Below are 22255 nucleotides of genomic sequence, written 5' to 3'. Positions count from 1 at the left end.
AATGGAAATATTTTATAGGCAGTACGAACAGAGAGGGTGGGTACAGGATTAATGTAATAGAATGAAAGGCTAATGTACATGTGCAGGCAAAAGAATAGATCATTGACCAAGATTTTATATTTAGGTAAGGATTAGGAAATGGCTTTGTGGTGAACAGAGAGAGTAAACTGTTTCTCAAGGTACATAAGTAGACTTTGGTCCTTTCATCCTCAAAGGATGTTTAATGTTTAGTTTATCCTTCCAAAGTAACATCCTCTGGGAACTTATGCCCTTTATTACAATGTACTCTTATTTACTGACTCTTTCCAGTAATTGTCCTCAGTTAACTGTTTTCTGATGCTAGTAGTTTGCATGCCTATTGATCCGTTTGTTTTTGTTGCTCTAACAGGTAGTTTGCCACATGATGTGGCTAATGGAATACGTTTTCAAGTTTACAAACTTTGGTGTTGTCTCTCTCATCCATGGGGATTTCTTCATTCGACAGGTGAGGGTAATGATGTCTGTGTTGCTAATTAGCATGTGTTTATAGCAATAACCACACAAACAAAACCAGTTGTTACTGTTTACTGCGGAGCATACTGCTTGTACATTTTCCAAACAGTCCTGAAGTTTGAATGTCAGGGGAAAGGGAAATAAAGCAGGGCATGTTATTCCCATGTTGGTAAATACAACACATTACCACTTTGCACCAAATAACTGGTTTAAGCACTCTTGCATTGAGTGGCAAACCGAATGCAATGTGAGCAACTCTTTCCCACACTCCAACAGGTCCCTTCGTATTTCTTTGTGCCCTAGCTTCTGTCTCAGGAGAGCGCACCTCACAGCATCATAATGGGTTTCCCATTTCACACTTGAGCCCTCTGTGAATTGATGTTTTTGTGCCAGTTAATGTTGGCATTAAGGATTACTTTGTGTTGCGGGTGCCCTCCATTAAAATTGAATTGCAGCTACCCAAACTAGTCTTTCTCTAAATTTTTTTTTGAAAACTGCACATGTTGGAAACCTGAAAATCTGTCCACACCAGAAGTATGAACTTCTGTGTTCTCCTGCCTGACCTGGGTGTTTCCAGCAATTTCTGTTTTTGATTCTAATATTTCTATATCTACATTAGCAGTTTTTGTTTGAGCTAAAAGAAGTCAAAGTGTATTTATGATAAATGAGCTGGCCTGGATAGTTTCTAAAAAAATTTTTTATTTACTTCATTAATTGTAAACCGTACCTGGAGGCCTGATTTGGGTTTCGTGCTTGCAGGTAGTTCATTTTTTTTAAACAAAAAAACAAATGCTGCTGTTTGTTTTTTCTTGTGTAACGAACAGAGATGGGTAGTGAGCTTATCGTGATTGGTCATGTTTGTGCGTTACTGGGTAAACAGTGTTCGGTCACCAGCTGGATGATATGCGGTTGAAATGCTAATTCACTTCCAGGATGATTGGCTTGCTGGGTGGGGATAGATCGGTGCTCAGTTTCCTTTTTATAATTGGGAACATTTTCAAAAATATGTTGCATTTTTCTTCCTAAATATATTAGTTGTGGAATCACTGATGTATACTTTACTGTTGCAAGGTAGATCTTTGATGGTCGCTAACAGGTTTTACTGAAGCAAAGATCCAAATTGTTCCAAGAATTTTCCTGTTCTGTAGTTTAGACATACATTGAAACAAATTTCATTAAATGAAATTGGCTGTTAGGATGTCAGTTATCAGACTGTATTTTCATCCATTCATTAAAAGGGATGTATTGATGATTAATGCTGTCCTTCTCGGTCAATGCTATGAGCAGATTCCAGAGATGAAATAGGATTCAATTTTCTGTTTATAAATAGGGCAATGGTTTTCGTACAATGAAAGCAACTCCCTACCAGACCAGGGGCCTCCCATTTGAGAATATGAAGCATAATGCAGGTTAGAGTGAGTTTGCTCACTTTCAAGAATATAGACCATTGGAAAAGGGAGTTCAGTGTTCCAGTTATTTTCTGGGGAGAGGTAATTCTTATGTGATCGAGTCCCTTTTTAAAAAAAAAATATGTGTAAAAATTAATGTTATTGTAAATATGAAGAAACTGTTTTATTAAGGTGGCATTATATAAAGTAGGCCATGACTGTAAAATAAAGGAAATTAGTGAATGCCAATAAACATTGTATTGTTTAAAAGGGACAGCAATGGAAGGCTCATTGGAGGAATTGGACAGAGGGCAACTGTTTTGATTTGTGTAAATTGATCCTTAAAGTACTACTAATTAGAATGGAAATGGTATTTTGCTCAATTTATTTATGTTTGTGGTGAGATCATCTTTCACAAAGATTTCCTTTGGGGCATGTTTGTATGAAGATGGTAAGTTAAACAGATGGTGGTAAACTATTAATATGAATTTGAGTCCTCAAAGATTTTTTAATTCCCTCTTTTCTACAAGATATCAAAGAAAACAGATCCCTGTGTCTCATCTATGGAAGATCCTATATTTTAGAACAATGTAGATCCTGGTGTTAATGGGCAATTAATGGAACACATTGTGATTTTAACAATATGAACCAGGACAGTCAGGTTATGTGTATCCTGCATGATGGTATAAGCAGATAGGTGCTGGCAATTTTTAGTTGTTGGGTTTCATTGTGTTGGTGACACTTGAGTTGATGAAGTAGACTTGTCTCAACCAGGTGAGCTGTTGTATTTTTTACTTCAACAGAACGTAATGATTTCATTGTTTCCATACTTGTCTCTTCAGTTTTGTCAGACAGGGAAAAACACAAGTGCACTAGAGAATACAAGAGAAAATGTCTAGCCTACAGGGAATATCTGATAATGATCTGGGAGCAGTGTGCATCATTAAGTATTTTAATTTGAAAAACTTCAGAACTGTACATTGTTGCAAAACCTCTAGAACACGAGTTTATAACTTTACATATTTCTGCATTTAGTTTTTTCCTCCATGTTTCGATTGTCTTTGGCCCCCACTCCGTACCCTTGTTACTAATTCCATCCCTCTCCCCAGCCGCTATCTTGGACTGAACCAAATTGTTCACCCCTTCAGCCTCCTATTCGACCCTAAGCTGAGTGCCTAACCCCATATCCTGCCCAACACACATACCGCCTACTTCCCGCTTTGTAACATTGCCCACTTATGGCCAGCCTCCCATTCTTCCGCTCATCCAAAATTCTGCTGCCCATATCTTATCCTGCAACAAGTCATACCCACCTATCACCTCTGCCCTTGCTGACCTACATTGACTCCCAGTTCCCCAACACCTCCAATTTAAAATTCATATTCTTGTGATTAAATCCCTTCATGGCCTCACCCCTCCCTATCTGTAACTTCCTCGAACCCCTCTTCTCTTCCCCCTGCCCCCTCCAAATTCTTCATTCCTCTGACTCTGGCATTCTGTGCATCTCTTTCTCCCCCCCCCCCCGCCCCACTTTGCTTCAACATCAATACAAAGAGGTCAGATTCACTAACGATACCAAATTGGAAGGGAGTAGTCAAATCTGAAGAGTAATCAAGGACCTATAAAATGAGCCAACTAAAATAAGTAGCAGATGAAATTCACTAATAAAAGTGTAAAGTATTGTACGTGGGAAGAAAGAAACGGCTGGCATAAGTATCTTATGAAAGGTATTAAAATAGCTGAGTCAAATTACAAGAGTTATAGGTGGTAATCGACTCAGCACTCAACATGTTCAGTCACTGGAACATCACTGAATTAAGTAGCTAGATTAGTTGAGTAAAACTTGTAGCTACCTTGATAAAACTGTACAGTGCTCTGGTCAAACAACAGTTTTGAGTGTTGTTTCCAGTTTTAGTCAATGAGATAGAGAAAGACATTTGAACCTTGGAAGTAGTGTGTGGAAGAATCATGAGGTATGTCCCTACTTCTGGAGCACTAAGCTTTGAGGAAAGGCTCAAGAAATTTGGGCGTTGCAAACGTGAAAGAGAGTTACTAATAAGGGATCTCCCAGGTGGAATACAAGATGCAACTATGTAGAAAAAGTAAATCAGGAACACTACTTCAAGTTAAACCAGAACAGTAGGACAAGGGGGCATTGGTTCAAACAAGCGACAGGTAAATTTAAGACTGAAGTTGGGAAGTTCATGATAGTGATCAAAACACAGAATGGACCGTTGGGCTTTGTAGTTGAGGTGAATTATTTAAGACACATTTGAATGGTATGGAACTTTTTTTTTTCTGGGAGACAGAAGGCCGTTTCATCTATATTGTGATCTTGTCAGTATATGTACTTCGCTGGTATTTAAAATTTGAATTTTTCTGGAGGATAAATGCCTCCTTTGTGTGTAATGGAGCCAAGTTGCTTCTTTTATAATGTCCATTAACTCTTTCATCTGCAATTTCCAGGGTAAAGCTCACCGTGACCAGCAACTGATTCTTCTGCGACAGCACTTAGAAAAATACTACCGGAGCCGGAACCGGAAGTGGATTGTTTTGTTTCCTGAAGGAGGTTTCCTGAGAAAGAGGCGCGAAACCAGCCAGTCATTTGCAAAAAAGAACGACTTGCCATTTCTAAAACACGTAACACTGCCCCGACAGGGAGCCACTGAAGTCATTCTGCAGACCCTGTGTGCACAGCATGAAAATGGAGCAGTTGGTGATGCTAATGGAGCAGGTAAATGTCAATCTGATGATGACAATAGTCTTTTAGTTGACAAACGTCCTCTTTGGTTGGTGTTTGGGTTATATGGCATTATTTGCAGGCATTTCTAAATAGAGCTATTTTGCTGCTGAAACTAATAATCTCTGGTCTGGCATTTAGAAATGGTGCATAAATGGCATGCAGGTGTTAATCCTCTGAGTGTCAAAGGTCCTTTTCAAAATAAGGGTAGATTTCAGTCCTATCACATAACCCAGGTAGGAATGCCTTTCTATAAATTTCTTGAGTGGGTGATGGTATAGTAGTGCTTCTATGCACAGTTAAATGGAGCAAGAGGAGATGGGATTGATCCTACTGTACTACAATTTTGTACATGAGGCACCATTGACAGGGAGGTGCTGTGTCTCAGAGGCAGTACCAAAAAGTATGAGGATGCAGGCCCCAATCCACCCATTCCACTCTGTCCCCATACAGCCTTGCTGAGTGCTGACTGAAACACATTCTGCAAGGTGGCAGGAAAAATTAAGTAGGGATAGCATTACAGGGCTGCTATTACATACATCCTGGTAGCCAACCAAGAATCATTGACTGAGGTATAGAAAGAGGTCTTCAACTGTCTTGGCAGAGTTGCAGGTCCAAGGCAGGAGTCACCAGAGAAAACACTGAGGCTGTGTGGCCTTCAAAGTTGTAATTACATTTTTTTCTTCACAATGAACAAGCAATCCATCTTTTTCCTGCTACCAGTCACAGAGGAAGTTCATCAGTTATTAAAAACTGGGTTGAACGTTTCATTTGCACACCGTCCTTTCACTTCTGGGACCTGAGTTTCAATTCAGGTTGATGGGTGAAAGTCTCCTTTTCCGCTGGTTGTACGAATTATTTTTGAAATGAGTTGGGGTGTCTTTTGTAAAGTGTATTTGTTCTTGTGATGTAGTTAACACTGGTAATACTGCATTATTGCCCTTCCCTATTGTCCCGAGTAGGTGGTGTTGAGCCACCTTGAGCTGCTGCCGTCCTTGGCCTAGTTTCTTGTTTGAGGGAGATCATAGAGGAGCTCTGTGAAAGATGCTTGGTTTGTATTTTGGAAGCATGTAAAACTAAAGCCAGGATATTTCAGTGCGGTGTAAGTTGGGCAGCTGGTATGTGAAAGTGGATGGAAGTCCCACTCTGCTGGAAATGCTCAGAGTTCTTCCATCCTGATGGATTTTTCTTTGGCTGGGACTAGCGCCTGCCTCAGAAGTAGCCATTTTGTTTAAATATTAATTTGAGAGTGTGTTAGCCCTGCACAATGTTCTGGCGTGCAGGACGCCAGGCACACAGAATGCCCATTTGAAATAGATGCTAGGGTTGCTAAATCAGTGTTGTCCGATACATTAGCCACATGGAGAATTGGGAGCCAGTAATGCTTAATTGGCCACAGCTTGCAAGATGCCATGAATCCTGGCACACTTGCCTGTAATTGACTGTGGGAAATGATCTTCAGTGCCTGCATCAGCAGAGAGGCAAATGTAGTGCTTTGTCTTCAGCTGCAAGTGCACCTGCAGCTGCTGTGGAGCATAGAGCTGACTCCTCCATTGACCGTAACAGTCTGCTGTGGCCTCATACTTCATTGCAACATCTTGCAGGCATGCTGTAATACTACTTCATGTGGAATGACAGAGTACAACCACACACACATCCTTCTTAGGCAGCACCGCATCCACTTCAGCAGCAATCAAAAAGTGGGTAAGGTGCTTAACTGCTCCACCATAAACCTGCAGACTAATGCTTGCACCTTAGTTTTCCTGTTCCTTTTATTTTTGCACATCTCTTCTTCATCCCCTCCCCTTTATCCTTGGCAAAGGCAGCAAATGGTTTTAGATGCTTTTTGGGGGTGTTCAAATTCTTCCAGAATTTTTGTCCCCCTATTGTGAATCTCATCTTTAATTGTCCCCATCCCTTTACTAAAATTTGACATGCATGCAATGTGTTGCTCCCACCTTTATAGATCAAATCTGCATCTGTAACTGTTAATGAGCTGACCTCAGAAAATTGGATGTAAACAGCCTGCGTCCATTTTAGTTTGTCTAGATGCCATACAGATATAAAAAAACCACCAATGTTGGGAAGTGTGATTTTTCAGGCTGAAGTGTGTAATTTTTGACTGTCTTTTCTTCCCATGTTCTTGGGAGGTGGAATTTATTTTTTGAAAAGGAGCATTGCTCAAATTTAAGGTCTGAAACAAATAGTCCTGTAGGAAAATATATAGGAACAGTTAGCTGCATATTTCCACTGGTCAGTTTGATTGGTTAGCAGAGCTAACCAATCAAATTATAGACAGGAGTTTAAAAACTCACTGGAAGAACTGAATATCGGTACCACCAGTTTTTAGTGTCCGACAAAGTGGAGGTGGCAGCAGTTCAGATGGTTTGTAATGGGAGCTGAAGCATGCAGCTTTAAATGTCTGGTTTAGAACCTGGTTGGTTTCGAGTAGACAAACGGAACTGCATTAACCAGTAGAGCGTGCTAGGTAAGCTCGTGGGGCAGATCACAGGATCAACAGTGATCAACAGAAGAGAAGCCAGCTGTCTGAGGTAAACATATTTGTAAATTTTTCTCCTCCTTGTATAGCTTATGTTTTAAGCATGGCGGTTCAGGAGAGTGGCTGGCCTCCATCAAAAAGCAAAATACTGCAAATATGAATCGAACAGAAAATTCTGGAAACCTTCAACAGGTCAATAAGCACCTGTGAGCAGAACAGACAAATTTACATTTTGGGTGTGGACCTTTCTTCAGAACTGAAACACGAGCTGGATATGCATTTTAATACAATTAGAAAACAGGGACTGGGAGAACGGACAAACCCAGAGAAGGAGAGTGAGTAGAATGATGTAGCAGATTATCTTGGTGATGTAATGGACAGAAACATTAAGACATTAAAGGAACAAAGATTGTGTAATAGCTAAGGAAGTCGGAGGCCTGGAGAAATAGGAGAAAATGGGTGAGATGAAAATCTGGGGGTCAGGTATGAAATTAAAACCAGTTTGATGAGGATTTCCATGCTTTCCGTCTCCCATTTTCTCTCATTTCCCCAGGTGTTCCATTTAGCTATTTGTGCACCATTTTTGTTTCTTTAATTTAATGCTTCTGTTTCCCCCTCTCCTTTTTTCTAATTGTATTAATATGCCAGTCCACCTCTTAAGAAGGCTCGCACCCAAAACGTAAACTTGTCTGTTCTCTCCTTAGATGCTGTGTGTTTCTGGCATTTTCTATTTTTGTTTTAGCTAAAGAAAAGGGTTCTAGCCTTAGAAAAGAGGGTACAAGAACTTACAGGGGCAGATAAATATATGGGGATTATGGAGAACAAGCAGATAGCACTAGACTTAGTAAGTTGGTCACCACAGGTCAGTGAAGTAGACAAACTAGCACTGGAGTTTGTGGGCGAGTCATTGGAGACCAAGGGTGGGGACTGGCAGAAAAAGTAAAATTAAACGGGTGCGGAGGGAAGTCAAGAAATTAAAGATAGATATAAAGCAAGGAAAAGTAATAGGAATGGTAAAGCTTGTGACACTACTCAGGAGGTGACAATAATGAGCAGATACCAGGTGCCATCCCTTAATGCGGAAGGTGACCAAATCTGTGCTCATGGCTTGAATCTACAACCCTCTGACTTAGAGATGAGAATGCTGCAATGAAGCCAAGCTGACACTTATGAAACGTTAATATAAGGAAGAACAGGATGGAGATCTTGCAAGGGGAGTTCTGGTCCCTTCCCCATCTACTCTAAGAATAAGTATAGAGAAGGGGCAAAACAGTTTAAAATAGTAAGCACAGGGAGTAAAGAGAGATGTACCTTAGAGCATATCTGTTGCCATATTGGGAGTACATTTATAGACTACCAAATAGTGCAAAAGAAATGAGGATGAGATTTGTCATGGTAATATTGTAATTATGGGGATTTTAGCTATCCCAAAGTACATACGGGTAAGTCAGAGGTTTATGGTCAAATTGGGAATGGTGTTAGAACACATCCAGGATGATTTCCTTAATCAGTATGCTGCTTGTCCAGCAAGGAAGAATGTCGCGCTGGATCTAGGTCTGGGTGACAAAGTAAATGACCTGAAGGTAGGAGAACACTTGGGAAATAGTGACCATTACTTCATTAGATTCCCAGTTAAAACAGATGAAGAAAAATGGTTTAAAATCAACATCAAGGCAGCATTCCACCGAGTATGACACCAAGGAGCCCCAGCAAAACTGAAGTCAATGGGGATCAAAGGGAAAACCCTCCAATGGCTGGAGTCATACCTGATTCAAAGGAAGATGGCGTGGTTGTCGGAGGTCAGTCATCACAGCTCCAGTGCAACATTGCGGGAGTTCCTCAAGGAAACATCCTCGGCCCAAACATCTTCAGCTTCTTCATTAATGACCTTCCTTCTGTCATAAGATCAGGAGTGAGGGTCTTTGCTGACAATTCCAGTGTTCAGCTCCATTCTCATCTGATAATGAAGCAGCCCATGCCAACCTACAACAGGACCTGATGACATCCAGGCTTGGGCTGATAAGTGGTAAGGAACATTCAAGACAATCAAATCCCAGGTAATGACCACCTTGAACAAGAGAAAGCCCAGCCACCACCCATTGACCATCAGTGGCACCCCCATTGCCAATTGGGGGTCATTGAGCTGAAGCTGAACTGGATCAGTCGTATCAACGCTGGATACAGGGGAGAGGGGACACCTATGTCTGTGGCCAAGATTTGGGAGTCTGGAATGATGTATTGCCTCCCTGGTGCCAGGGTGAAGGACATCATTTTGGAAGGTTTGGTTGAGCAGCTAATGGTCATAGTTTATATGAGAGACAATGACATTGTTAGGAGTGAAGAAGGGATCTTGCATAGGGATTATGAATATCAAGACTAGTATTTTTGGGAGTCTTACTGTACCCTATGCTAAACCTAACAGGCAGAGGACGATTAGGTAACAGAACATATGGTTTAAAGCTTGGTATAGGAGACGATTTCAGGTCTGAAGGGCAGTGGAATAGAAGGTAGTTCTACCTGCACCAGTGTCCTAACAGCAAGAATAGAGTTGTGGATGTGAGTTTAAATGGGGTTCAGATGGAGAAACTTACCTTGAAGCAGATGGGGGAGAAGTTAAGAATTATAGTGGAGGAAAAAATAGAAGAGGGAAGTGTATCGAGGCATGTCAGTGCTTTTATACAAATGTGTGTAACATGAGGAATTAAATTGGGGAACTGAAAGTACTATTTTGTATAGGGCAACATGACTATGTAACTGAGAGAAACTTGGCTTCAGCCATGGTAGGACAAGGAAATACACTTGACTATAAAATTTACAGAAGAGATGGCGAAATCAAAAAGGGAGGAGGGGTGACATCAATAAGGGCTTGATTACAGTGTTAGAAAGAAAGGATATCATTAAAGGTGGTGTCTCGAGTTAATTGAGAAATAATCAGACAGTTTCAGTGTTCCGTGCAACTTAGATTCACTAGGAAGATACCAGGGAAGAAAAGGTAGTTATGCTGAGCGACTTCAAACAATTCAGGCTGTATTCACTGGAGCATACAAGGTTAAGGGAGATTTAATAGCAGTGTTTGAAATTATGAAATGGTTTGAGAACAAATAGTGAAAGATTATTTTCACTAGTTGATGAATTGGTGAGGGGGTATAAACTCTGGATTAGAATTAGAGGCACGAAGAGGTAACTGAGGATTTTTTTCATTCAAAGGATTATTGAAATATGGAATACTTTACCACAAGGGCCATTGAAGCAGAGGCAACCACCACATTTAAGAGGAAATAGATAAACTTGAAAGATATTAAATGCAGGCAATTGGGACTAGCTTAGTGGTATAAACTGGGCGACATGGACATGTTGGGCCGAAGGGCCTGTTTCCATGTTGTAAACTTCTATGATTCTATGATCAAATGTTTTTTTCAAATAAGGTTAATAGACAAAAGTATTTCAAAACTGTTGGCGAAATAGATTTGGAACTTGCTCATTCCTTTCACCATGGATGAACAGCTCCAGTGCGTCATTTGCACTATTTTTGTGGGTGAAGAGAATTATGGGATCATTTTTTTTGCTTCTGCTGAGTTGACAGCCAAGGTACTGGGACAGTGTAAGATCTGCACGGGTGACCGATTTTTAAAATAAAAATCCTGGAGAAGCAGCAGTTCTTTCAGAGATCTCCTTTGACCTTGATTCTAAGCAACAACGAGATGTCCTGACAATCAGAGGGGTCAAATAAATGAGCACAGGAATTTGAAATTGAAGTGAAATTGAAGCAAAATAAGTAGTTGATACCTTCCTGAAAAGAGTAACTTTCATTTGAGTTTACTGGCCTTTTGAAAATCATCCCAATTTGGTCCAATTAAAATATGTTGTGAATGCCTGTCACTGAGGTCAGAGGAGTTCATTTATGTTTTTGTCTGAAAGGGAATGAATTAGTGTGGTTAAAAACTCTTACCTCTTAACTTGTTTGCGTACTGTTGTGCTTATCAGATGTTTACATGGACAGAGCTGATTATGCGTTTCAAGTTTAAATGTGGCTTATTTCGAATGAAGTTTACGTAATTAGCTGAGTCTCAAATAATCCACAACAAGAATATATTTAAGATGGAGCTAGATAGATTTTTAGGCACAAAAGGCATCAAGGGGTATGGGGAGAAAGCGGGAATATGTTACTGAGATAGAGGATCAGCCATGATCATATTGAATGGCGGAGCAGGCTTGAAGGGCCGAACTTACTCCTGTTCCTATTTTCTGTGTTTCTATTTTCTATGTTTCTAAGCTTCACCTGTAAATAAATTGCAAGCCCAAACGTCCTGAAACAAAACTACAATTTCAAATGTTTTGTCTTGGTATTTTTCCTTGGGGCACAGTCATATATCTACATTATTTTAAATGTTCTGCAGAGTTGCAGGACTTCGCTGGAAGAGTTAAAGAATTAATAATGAAAATTTGGTTAAATAATAAAAACTTTTACTGGAGACCTTTGCAACCTCTGAACCTGCTAATCAAGGACATAGCCTACACATATTGGAGAAAGGTGACCAAAATCAGAGATACTTTGTTATTGACTTCCTATTGTTTAGCTCCTCAAGCCTGTCATCAGTGCTGATTTTCATATTTCTATTATAATTGCACATCTTAAAGCTGTAGCTCTTGCAGGGAAGTGGTGTCACCAGTTATGCTGCTTTTATACTGTGCTTTTTGGTATGGTATCCAAAAGTGCAGTATACATTGGTGCAATGTTGCAAAAACTATCTGGAAAAAGTGATCTCACATGGTAAAGATAGACACTGGTGGTGGGAGGTCACTGACTGCAGTTCATGTCAGTGTTTGAGTGCACCTGCATGGAGCTTTGTGCTGCTCTCACCAATTTCACAACAATGTGAGCAAATTGGGATTACGCTTGTGCTGCTATGTTGGTGATCTGTTTTCATACCTGCATTTGCATGCTGTCTCAAAGTCCACTTTCACAGAGAGCAGTGTACGTGGAGATTGTAGCTGAATGAACAATGTTGTCAGTTCCAGCTCCTTAGAGCTCTAGTCTGAGGGAAGCACAAATTTTGAACCAAACATGCCTTTTATGATGACCAGCAACACAGTCTGTACAGGCAGGTGTAGTAAAGAGTATTTTGTACATTTAAAAAAAAAAGTAACACGATGGGGGTGATTTTAAACTCTAAGAACAGGTGGGAGTTGAAAATAGTTGTTTTTTGGGTCGCGACCGCAACCCGGTTTTATTTATGGGATTAACGTCGGCGCATGAAAGTACAGGCATTCCCACTGGGAATGCAAAGTCCAAACATTTTGCGGTTGTGACCCCAAAAAAACAACTTTTCAACTCACACCCGCCCCCAACCCACCTGTGCTTGGGGTTTAAAAGCACCCCCTATAAATCAGTAGCAAATGGTTCATTTTTAAGAGGAAACTGCAGGCTATTGTTCTCAAGTTGATTGTTTTGGCTGGCAAAAGTGGGAGGTAAATGGAATAGAGAGATTAGCAGTTCCTTGATTGGTTGGCTTCACTGCTTTCTGTTCAAGATCAAATGAGCTTTTGTAAAAAAAAACTCCTTTTCAATTTTATAATATGTTTCTGTTATCGATGGCTTTCTACACGGAATTGTGCATTCACAGGATGTTAGCATTATTACGACTATTTGAAGAGTGCATCTTGATGGGCATGTGGACAGAAATTTTCCGTTCACATCCTTGCTTAAGTGAGGTTTGAAGGGGAAATTGACCCTTTTATATAAGGTTACCAGATGAAAAGCACCATAATATAAATATTAAATATTGGGAAGACTGAAGCCATTGTCTTTGGTCCCTGCCACAAACTCCATTCCCTAGCCTCCGATGCCATCCCTTTCCCTGGCCAGACTGTTCGCAACCTTGGCATCCTATTTGATCCTGAGATGAGCTTCCGACCACATATCCACTCCATCACCAAGACCGCCTACTTCCACCTCCGTAACATCGCCCGTCTCCACCCCTGCCTCAGCTCATCTGCTGAAACCCTCATCCATGCCTTTGTTACCTCAAGACTCGACTATTCCAATGCTCTCCTGGCCGGCCTCCCATTTTACACCCTCCTTAAACTTGAACTCTTCCAAAACTCTGCTGCCCGCATCCTAACTCACACCAAGTCCCATTCGCCCATCACCCCCATGCTCACTGACCTACATTGGCTCTCGGTCTGGCAACCCACTTTGATTTTAAAATTATCATCCTTGTTTTCAAATCCCTCCATAGCCTCACTCCTCCCTATCTTTGTAACCTCCTCCAGCCCTACAACCCTCCAAGATCTCTGCACTCTTCAATTCTTGCCTCTTGCGTGTCCACAATTTTCATCGCTGCACCATTAGTGGCCGTGCCTTGAGCTGCCTACGCCCTAAGCTCTGGAATTCCCTCTCTAAACCTCTCCGCCTCTCCTCCTTTAAGGCGCTCCTTAAAACCTACCTCTTTGACCAAGCTTTTGGTCACCTGTCCGAATAATTCCTTATGTGCGTCTGTGTCAAATTGTGTTTGATAACGCTCGTGTGAAGCACCTTGGGACGTTTTACTACGTTAAAGGCGCTATATAAATGCAAGTTATTGTTGTTATAGTGCACTGGTCAGCAGCCTGGTGGCAAGTGAATATGCATTTATGAAACGGGAATGCCCAAATAAAAGGGCTTGTCCCCCCATAACATCTCTGATGTTGAGATTCATGAACATAATACTACTGGTTTGTGAATGACTGGCTCTAAGAGTGATGCTGTCGTGAATGATATCAGCTAATATTAAAAGATTTCTGTAACATTTGCAGAATCATTGAGTGAGAATCATCCTATAAACTCCTGAGTTCTGCCCACAGCTGCCACAGCAGATGGGATAACTTGTGGATGATCGCACAGTGAGTGCTGATGTCAGAGGATGACAATCACACACTGTTGCACTAACAGATTAGAATATTATAAGCTATTAAAGCAACATGCTACCACCACACACAGCTGTTTTTCTGCCCCCCATTTGAAGATCTAATTCCTCTCAATGAGCTTTCCGATTGTTCTGGCTCCCCATTGATCTATAAGTTTCTAAACTTAGATTGACATTTTCAAATCAATATATTTCAACAATGTATATGATGCACTATGGATCGATTTCCTCCCATTTTCTCCACTGTACTCCTGGGGTGCTGAATCCTGGCAGGGTATGTTTCCATGGCATGGGCAACTTGTGGCCATTCTCCATTTAGACAGTGAATGTTGGCAAGCTATATAGATGGTGTCACAACCAAGCCTGATGCTGTCCTCATCTGACATCTGCCTTCCATCAGGAAACACTGTGTACCAATCTTTGGAGGGAATGTCTGGGAGGCCAATTGGAGCACTTCAGCTGTTGCACTGGCTGAGATCAACTAATTTGGCATATATTAGGCATTGAATCTGGGACCTTCTATTTATAGAGCCTTACTGAATTTAATTGATCAAACTGAACTGCTCAGCAGATCTAATTAATTCTGTCTATTTCTCATGTGCTTGGTCTGGTTCAAACCGGGCCTACTTTTAAAGCCACTAACTGAGAACTTTCCACATTTGGAGAGTTAGAAATGAGCTTTTAATCTAAAAGAGTGAGATAGATTGAAGTCATTTAAGTGTAAAATTGTTTCTTTTTAAAATTGAGATGACTCAAAGTCAATTACATTTTTAAATCAAAATTGAGCCTTGATGTTCTGCCAAATGAAGAGAGCCATTTTCAATTGCTGTGTTGAAAATTAACCCGAGTATTCCTTCCCCCATCAACCCTTTTAAATAAAAAGGGGAAAAAAAACAATGCTTGTGTTGAAAATTAGGTTCAGAGGTATAGCTGTGTACATGAAAAGCGCCATGGAAGTTATTTCACAATTTTTTTTTTTAACCTCTTCCTCCTTTTACCCCCATCAATTCGAGCTGCCTCCTTTTCTTTTAACGGCATTGACTCTTTGCCGGTTCCATAGGCATCAGGCGCTCTGATACTTCATCCAAGATCATTCTTTGTGTGCGAGCGTAGGCAGTGATTGCCAGCAAGCTATTGGGCTGCATGGAGCATACCAATCAATACCTTTTCCTGTCCTCACCCTATATCCGTACTTGTATTTCTAGTAGGGGTCACTTAGAGCCTTAACAGGTGTCCCCCTGTTCCTCCCTCCCTCCCTCCCCCCTCCCGCCCCCCCCCCCCCCCCCCAAATTCAGGCCACTGAGGCCAATTATAGCAACCCTACTATTCCACTGGTGGAAATTAGTAATTCAGCACAGACCAGGGACGGAACCTGGGACCTTTCTGTTCTGTCTGGCACTGCTGCTCACTGCCTTAACAAGCAGGGGAACTTGACTTCCAGTGCTCTACCTCCTTTTGCGTTACTAATGCGCAAACCGGCCAGCGACTTGTAGCAAGGAAGAGATACCCCTTGACTTGCGAATCACCACAAGTTGCTGGCCGATTTGTGCCACTCCACTGTTAGCTTCGCGAAACCTCCCTGTGAGTTTCATGAAGTTGCTGCATTTGCACATTAATTGCCCATTAAACATGCCACAAAGTTAAGTCTAGTAATTATCAATAGATTGACAAATAACTTTCAAATGTATACAGTAAAATATCAGCTAGTTCATGTATTAAACAAAACTAAGGAATATTGACTTAATGCTGAAGCAGAGGAAGATGAAAATTAAGTAACTAAGTGGACTTGAATGCTGGGATACACTAGATGGTTTTCTCTTGCACCTGTTTCATGTTGGTGTCCTGATGGCACCCCTGAATCAGATTATTAGATTACTAGTAAACACAAACTCTGATATTTCAGAGACCAGTGTGTAAAATGTGTAACCAGTCACCCATAGGGACTACTGCTCACCCCTTTACTTTTTCTGCACCTACTACAAACTGTTTTGTTTGAAGGTAGTAAGAAAGCAGGCTGGGTAGTTTCATGAGATAATAGCCATTGCTCTTAAGAATGAAATGGTGATGGTGGGTGTGGGGTGGAAGAACAGAATTGTACTTGTTCACAATTTCAATCTTCCCATGCCACGAACAAATGATCTAGTCGTGCTAACTTCACAATTTAAAAAAAAAGTTACATTTTCTTTAAGTGCAACATGGGTGATGTAAAATTGCATTTTGTTTTATTTTTTCTTCCCCATGCATGCAGACAGGGTACAGTAATGTAGAGGTTATGTTACTAGACTGTTAATCCAGAGGCCTGGGCTAATAATCTAGAGAATGAGTTGAAATTCCACCGTGGCAGTTTGAGAATTTGAATTCAGTTTAGAAAATCTTGAAATAATAAACTGACAGTAAAAGTGACTCGAAACTGTCGGATTGTCATAAAATTGTGTATCATGATGCACGAGACATCACAATTGTATGGGGCATGCTGGATGGACCAGTAGTTCTTTTCCAGTCTGTCATATTTCATATGTTTGTATGTAAAAATCCACCTAGTTCACTAATGTCCTTTAGGGAAGGAAACTTCCTCTTTTATCATATATATGTCTAGCCCCACACAGATGTTGTTGACTCTTTACTGCCCTCTGAAGTGGTCTAACAAGCCACTTAGTTGTATCAAAACTCCCCCACCACCTCCAGGACAGCTAGGGATAGACAGCAAATGCCAACTTTGCCAGCAATACCCACATCCCGAAAATGAATTTTAAAAAAGAGACTTCTGCAGGTGCTCCTTGTATGCAGTATGACCTGGAAAGAAACTCTTATTCCAGACTGAGTTAATTGGTGTTAATTGTACCAAATTATGGACAAATTGGGACTCTGTATGCAGAACTTAGTATTTAAATGTAGCCATCTCTGACTGTGGTTTGTGGATAAAGACCTGACCATTTTTGGTCAGTATAAAATATCCACGGTACATGAGCATCTCTGCTATCTCAGGGTGATTTCACAAGGCCTAGATATGTGCAGAAAAATAAGTTTGCTTACCATTCTGTTTTTTTTATCTCTGTACAATGCAGTGGCCAAACACAAAGGTCTCCAGTGGGTTATAGATATTACCATCGGGTATCATAAAGCAAAGCCATTAGACATTCAGACTTGGATCATTGGTTACAGAGAACCAACAGTCACACATGTGCACTACAGGTAAGTCCTGTTACTCTTTTAAGTCTTTAACCCAATTCATGCAGCATTTTTCAACTGGCCGATTGGTAAACTATGGACTGCTATATTTTGGGGTGATGTGCTTGTTTAGCGGAGTGCAAGAGGGACCTATTTGTTATGATCTCATAACCTCCAACTTTTGGGAAGGGGTAATCATCAGTAACTAAGCTCATTGCAAGGATTGCTGGTCAAGCGATAGCTCTTATTCTGCTGTTCAGTGGTTTGTAGAAAGCTAGCCACAAAGCCTTTCTAAAGTATAGAAAGCTTTCAGACTTATCTGGGACAAAAGAGTTGATTGACTATTTTGCCTCCTTGATCCCAGAATGTTAAATGTTTTGGTTTGCCTTTTTTGATTATTAATTGATATCTACATAGCTTTTGATAAGCAACTGTTTTTTGTTTTTCTTCTGTAGATAACCCAAATCCACGAGTATAGTTAGTTCATGTAATCTGAAAATATTTGCTAGGACTTTGAGCATCACAAGTTAACAATAGCCTTCACCAATAAAGAGTTTGCTTCAGTAATAACTGTAATAGTTACTTGACACAGTATTGTTCCAGTACTGAGTGGACAATAACCACAGTTTAGTTGTTCTAAAAATACATTCCAATTTACGATTGTGCTTTACAAACACAAGAACAATACATGAATTGTTTCTGATGAAGTGTATGTTGATAAAGCACATTGTGATTGAGATTGTAGGATTGGAGAGGTTATTTCTGAAGTAATCTCACAGATGTCAAGATTGCTAGGATTTTCCTGGCAATTCAGCTCTAAATCCATCTTTGTTGTTCAGTGTTAGGTGTAATATTGGTTGGCCTCAGTTACACGCATTAGATTTGGTACTTGGAATTTTTTTCTCAGTATTTTGCTGATCAGTCTGATCAGTGTGTAGGTCTATGTGCTAAGTATCAACAACAACAACTTGCATTTATCATAGTATGGTACAGCGCAGGAGGAGGCCATTCAGCCCATCGTGCCTGTGCCGGCTCTTTGAAAGAGCTGTCCAATTAGTCCCATTCCCCTACTCTTTCCCCATAGTCCTGTAAATTTTTTCCCTTCAAGTATTCATCCAATTCCCTTTTTGAAAGTTACTATTGAATCTGCTTCGACTACCTTTTCAGGCAGTGTGTTCCAGATCATTACAACTTGCGTAAAAAAGCACACTTAAAAGGAAAAACAGATACTTAAGCACAGAGGATTTTCTTTTAGCTACCTTCAGCTAGCATCCTTTTCAGCTATTATCACATCATTTAGTAACAAAATCCTACTCTCAATCTCTAACACCGTTAATGGCTGTTACCGAGTAAGTGGAGGAAAAATCCAATTGGAAAATGTATATATAAAGTGGCAAATATACTGATGCTAGGAATGACAGATTGGGGGAGTGTTCTTCACTTTAACTCGTTCTTTGACCTGAGGAGTTCCAGCTAGTTCTGTTTGTATAAGCTGATATTTTGCTTTAGTTATATGAGCAACATTAAAACTTGTATGCGTATTTGTGCTGAGCACATTTAGTTCTGTTCTGGATTGAGTGTGTTCAATTCCTTCATCCCATGACAAAGTATCTCGCATGAATCTATTCAGCGGAATCAGCTGTGGCTCAGTGGTAGCACTCTTGCCTCTGAATCATAAAGTTATGATAAAGTTATGATTCAAGTCCCACTCCAGAGACTTGAATAAAAAATTGGTTAGAAGGGAGGAGTAGAAGTTAAGAGTTGTTTCTCAGACTGATTGGAAGTGGATAGCAGTGTCCCACAGTGTTCTATTCTGGGACTGCTTCTGTTCACTGTGTAGATCAGTGATGGTGCTAGAGGGAGCAGTGTCCAAATTTGCAGACAATGGTAAATAATTCTGATATTATTAAGATGGTAGAATGGGCAAAAGTGACAGATGAAATTCAATGTCAGCAAATGTGTGGTAGTACACTTTTGATTAAAGTAATAATGGAAGGCTGGATGATGTCGAAGAGGAGATGGATTTGGGGGTTTAGGTTCTCAAAACATTAAAAGCAGCACTTCAAGTGGATTAAGTCCATCAAAAAAGCTAATGAAATAATGGGTTTTACGGCAAGCGTTATAGAATATAAATGTTGAGATGTAATAATGAAACCCTGGTAAGACCACAATTGAAGTACCTTGTGCAGTTTTGGGCTCCGCACTACAGGAAGGATGTTGAGGCAATGGAAAGAGTACAGCACACAGTCACTAGGATGCTGCCTGGTATAAGGCAATACAAAGACAGACTTGAAAAATTGGAGCTGCTTTTGTTAGAACAGAGGAGATAATGAAAGGTATTTAAAATTATGAAGGGATTGAGCAGAGTAAATAAAAACAGACTGTTTCCAGTAGTTGGAGGGTCTAGAATGAGCACCAACATGGACTGAACATGGTGCTCTTTCTTAACCTGGTTGCTCGTCTTCTCCGCCAGCACGAAGCTAATGGCGTCCATGTGGCTTGATTTGCCCGAGCCATGTTGGGCTGAAAGGCCTGTTTCTGTGTTGTCATTTCTTTGGGGGTTGATAACTTCCCAATAAAATAGTGAAATAAACTGCCTCTCGTAAGCATCTCTGAGGTAACAAATGATTGTGAGTTACAAGGCAATGATTCAGTCAAGGGAATTCTGCTTATGATGATAAAACCACACAGGCAAAGTTCCAACAGTTTTTGAAAATCATGCAGACTTGGGGTTGAATTACTGCCTTGGATTTGCTGAGAACTTTTCAATCTCATACAGCTTGTAGTGTTTCATTTTTTTTTAAAAAGCGTTATTCTTTCCTCCTATTTGTGGAGCTCGTCCTCTGCTCAGGTTCTCACCTTGACAGTATAATCATTATAAGTCAGGAAAAGAACCCATTTGCTACAGCTCCGTGGTGCAACTTTAGTGTCGCTGTTGTGTTGTGCCATCTCTAAAGTGTTTTTCTGTATTTAGTGATGTAATGTTAGTTTATGTATTAAGGTGTGCATTATAGCAGAATTTAATATTTGTAATCTGTTCATTCACGTGGTGTATTGGTTACTGAGTGAATCTGTTCAAAATTATTTAGATGACGAGGTAATCACAGCGACTGATGTAAGCTCTGAATGCTCATTGCATCATATGACCAATACTGTAGTGTTAACAGCTTTTGCTAGGCCATGGTGTTGCAGGAAAATGCTGTGTATAGTATGTGTCATAAATTACATGTTAAGTAGCCAGGTAATGTATTAAAAAAAAAAGTCCTCCTCCTGTCGTGTGAATGCTGCCATAAGAATTAATGTCCCCAATTCCTCTCTTGTCGTTATTGGTTTTCCATTTGTTATATTGATCAAGACTACAAAAGCAGAAAGTACTGGAAATGCACAGCAAGTCAGAAAGTGGTAAGATAAGCCAATCTTAGGTGTGCCCCCTCATCAATGAAATGTTTTGCATTTTCTATTTTTTTTTATTTAGGGCTTTTAGCATTCATGGGGTTTCTTTTTACTCTACAAACTGTAGATGATAATCTGTTTATTGGCAGGATACATTTACTCAACAGCTTTAACGACTTGCCACTTTTATTTACCAAAATTGGCGACAAATGGCTCGAGAAACCTTTGTTTTAAAAAAAAAAGTCCCAATAAGAGGAAAAAGAACAAGTTTCAGTCAAGCAGGAGTGTTAAAAAGTGCATTTGTGAAAAACACCTTTTATTTCAATAAAATCAGTAACTGTTCAACTCAATACAAGAATATTGACATGTACATGTAGTACCATTACAGCAGCAACAAGAAATTGTGGGCAGTCAAGCTGGCACAATTATGGGCCCTGTTTTTCATGGATGATTGAAGAGACATGAATTTTTTTAAGTTCTTTTTTTAAAAAATTCTCTTATTCAGGTAGTACAATTATATTATGCCCTTAAATGACCTTATCCTTGAGTATTTGTGAGAAAATCAACTCCAAGTATTCTTGGGAACGTTTTTAAAAATAAAAACGCTTGATTTGGCTGGATCCCTTAACCGAGCCTCTACCTTTACCACTATTCTTAGTTTAGGTAATGAAACTAGAAGGTATATCTTTTGTTTCTTAACTTGTCCCATTACCACCCTCCTTGCCTTACACCATCATCCCTTTCGTCATTTAATCACTCTTGCCTTCTACCCTATCACAGACCTTCCCTTTTATTCTTTCCTTCCTCCCCCCCCACCCGCCTTTCCCCAGCTCTGTACTTGCTTAAAAACTTTAACTCTTCAACACCTTGCAGTTCTGACAAAAGGTCTTTGACCTGAAACGTTAACTCTGTTTCTTTCTCCACAGATCCTGCCTCACTTGCTGAGCTTTTCCAGCATTTTCTGTTCTTATTTCAGATTTCTATCCTTTCTTAGCCTTATCTCCCAGGTCATCACTCCCACCTCTACAAATCTCTACACAAAGTAATGAGAAGTGAGTGTGCTGGGGATTGAGCTCAAGCAAAGAAAAGTTCACTTTCATTGCCTGGCTTTGTAATCACTCTGAAAATCATAGCAGTGATTAGGAGGCTAGCCACCATGTTGTGAATTCAACCCATCGCAATTTTCTCCTTATTCTCCACTCCTTTCCTGAAGGTAGCAACTCTTGCTACAGTACAGTTCCAAAGCGCTTAAGTGTGTCATCCACGTGGCCTAAGCATTGAGTGTGAGCAAGGTCTTACATTTTGGTGGGTGTGTCATGGCTAAGCCCAGTCTCATACATGCCAATCTATCCATTTGATATTTTGTACCTACTTCAATAAATTCCCCTCTTGTCATCTCTTCAAGGCTAAGGGGCCCCACCTCTTAACACAGTACTTTGACACTTGGGATCAGCCTCGTGGCACTTTCCTGCATGACCTCTATGACTTGAATGTTTCCCTTGTGTCCCTGTGACCAAAACTGAACGCAGTACTCCAGATGCAATCTGACCAGGTCACTGTACAGTTTTAGCATGACACCTTCCAATTTATACTCCACTGAGCTAACAATATAATTCACGATTCTATTCACTTTGTATATTGCTACTCCACAGTGATTTGGTATGTTAAT

At 40.3% G+C, this 22255-nt stretch overlaps 1 protein-coding gene across 7 annotated transcripts in view; it reads left to right on the top strand.

The window, feature by feature from the left end:
- Positions 1-22255, top strand: part of lpgat1 (lysophosphatidylglycerol acyltransferase 1) — an 81808-nt gene that overhangs the window by 28145 nt on the left and 31408 nt on the right. For all 7 annotated transcript variants that reach the window (XR_010963659.1, XM_067988953.1, XM_067988952.1 and 4 more), the window contains 3 exons: positions 389-484; positions 4347-4614; positions 17091-17217. Coding sequence is in view for 6 of the 7 variants with exons in the window: in XM_067988953.1 (XP_067845054.1) it covers positions 389-484; positions 4347-4614; positions 17091-17217 (491 nt within the window). In the remaining variant the exon portion in view is untranslated. The remainder of the gene's footprint in view (positions 1-388; positions 485-4346; positions 4615-17090; positions 17218-22255) is intronic.

Source organism: Heptranchias perlo, chromosome 8 (genome assembly GCF_035084215.1).
Source record: "Heptranchias perlo isolate sHepPer1 chromosome 8, sHepPer1.hap1, whole genome shotgun sequence".
In the NCBI taxonomy this organism is placed as follows: domain Eukaryota; kingdom Metazoa; phylum Chordata; class Chondrichthyes; order Hexanchiformes; family Hexanchidae; genus Heptranchias; species Heptranchias perlo.
Note: the sequence above shows the minus strand (reverse complement) of the source record. Positions and strands in the feature narration are given on the sequence as shown.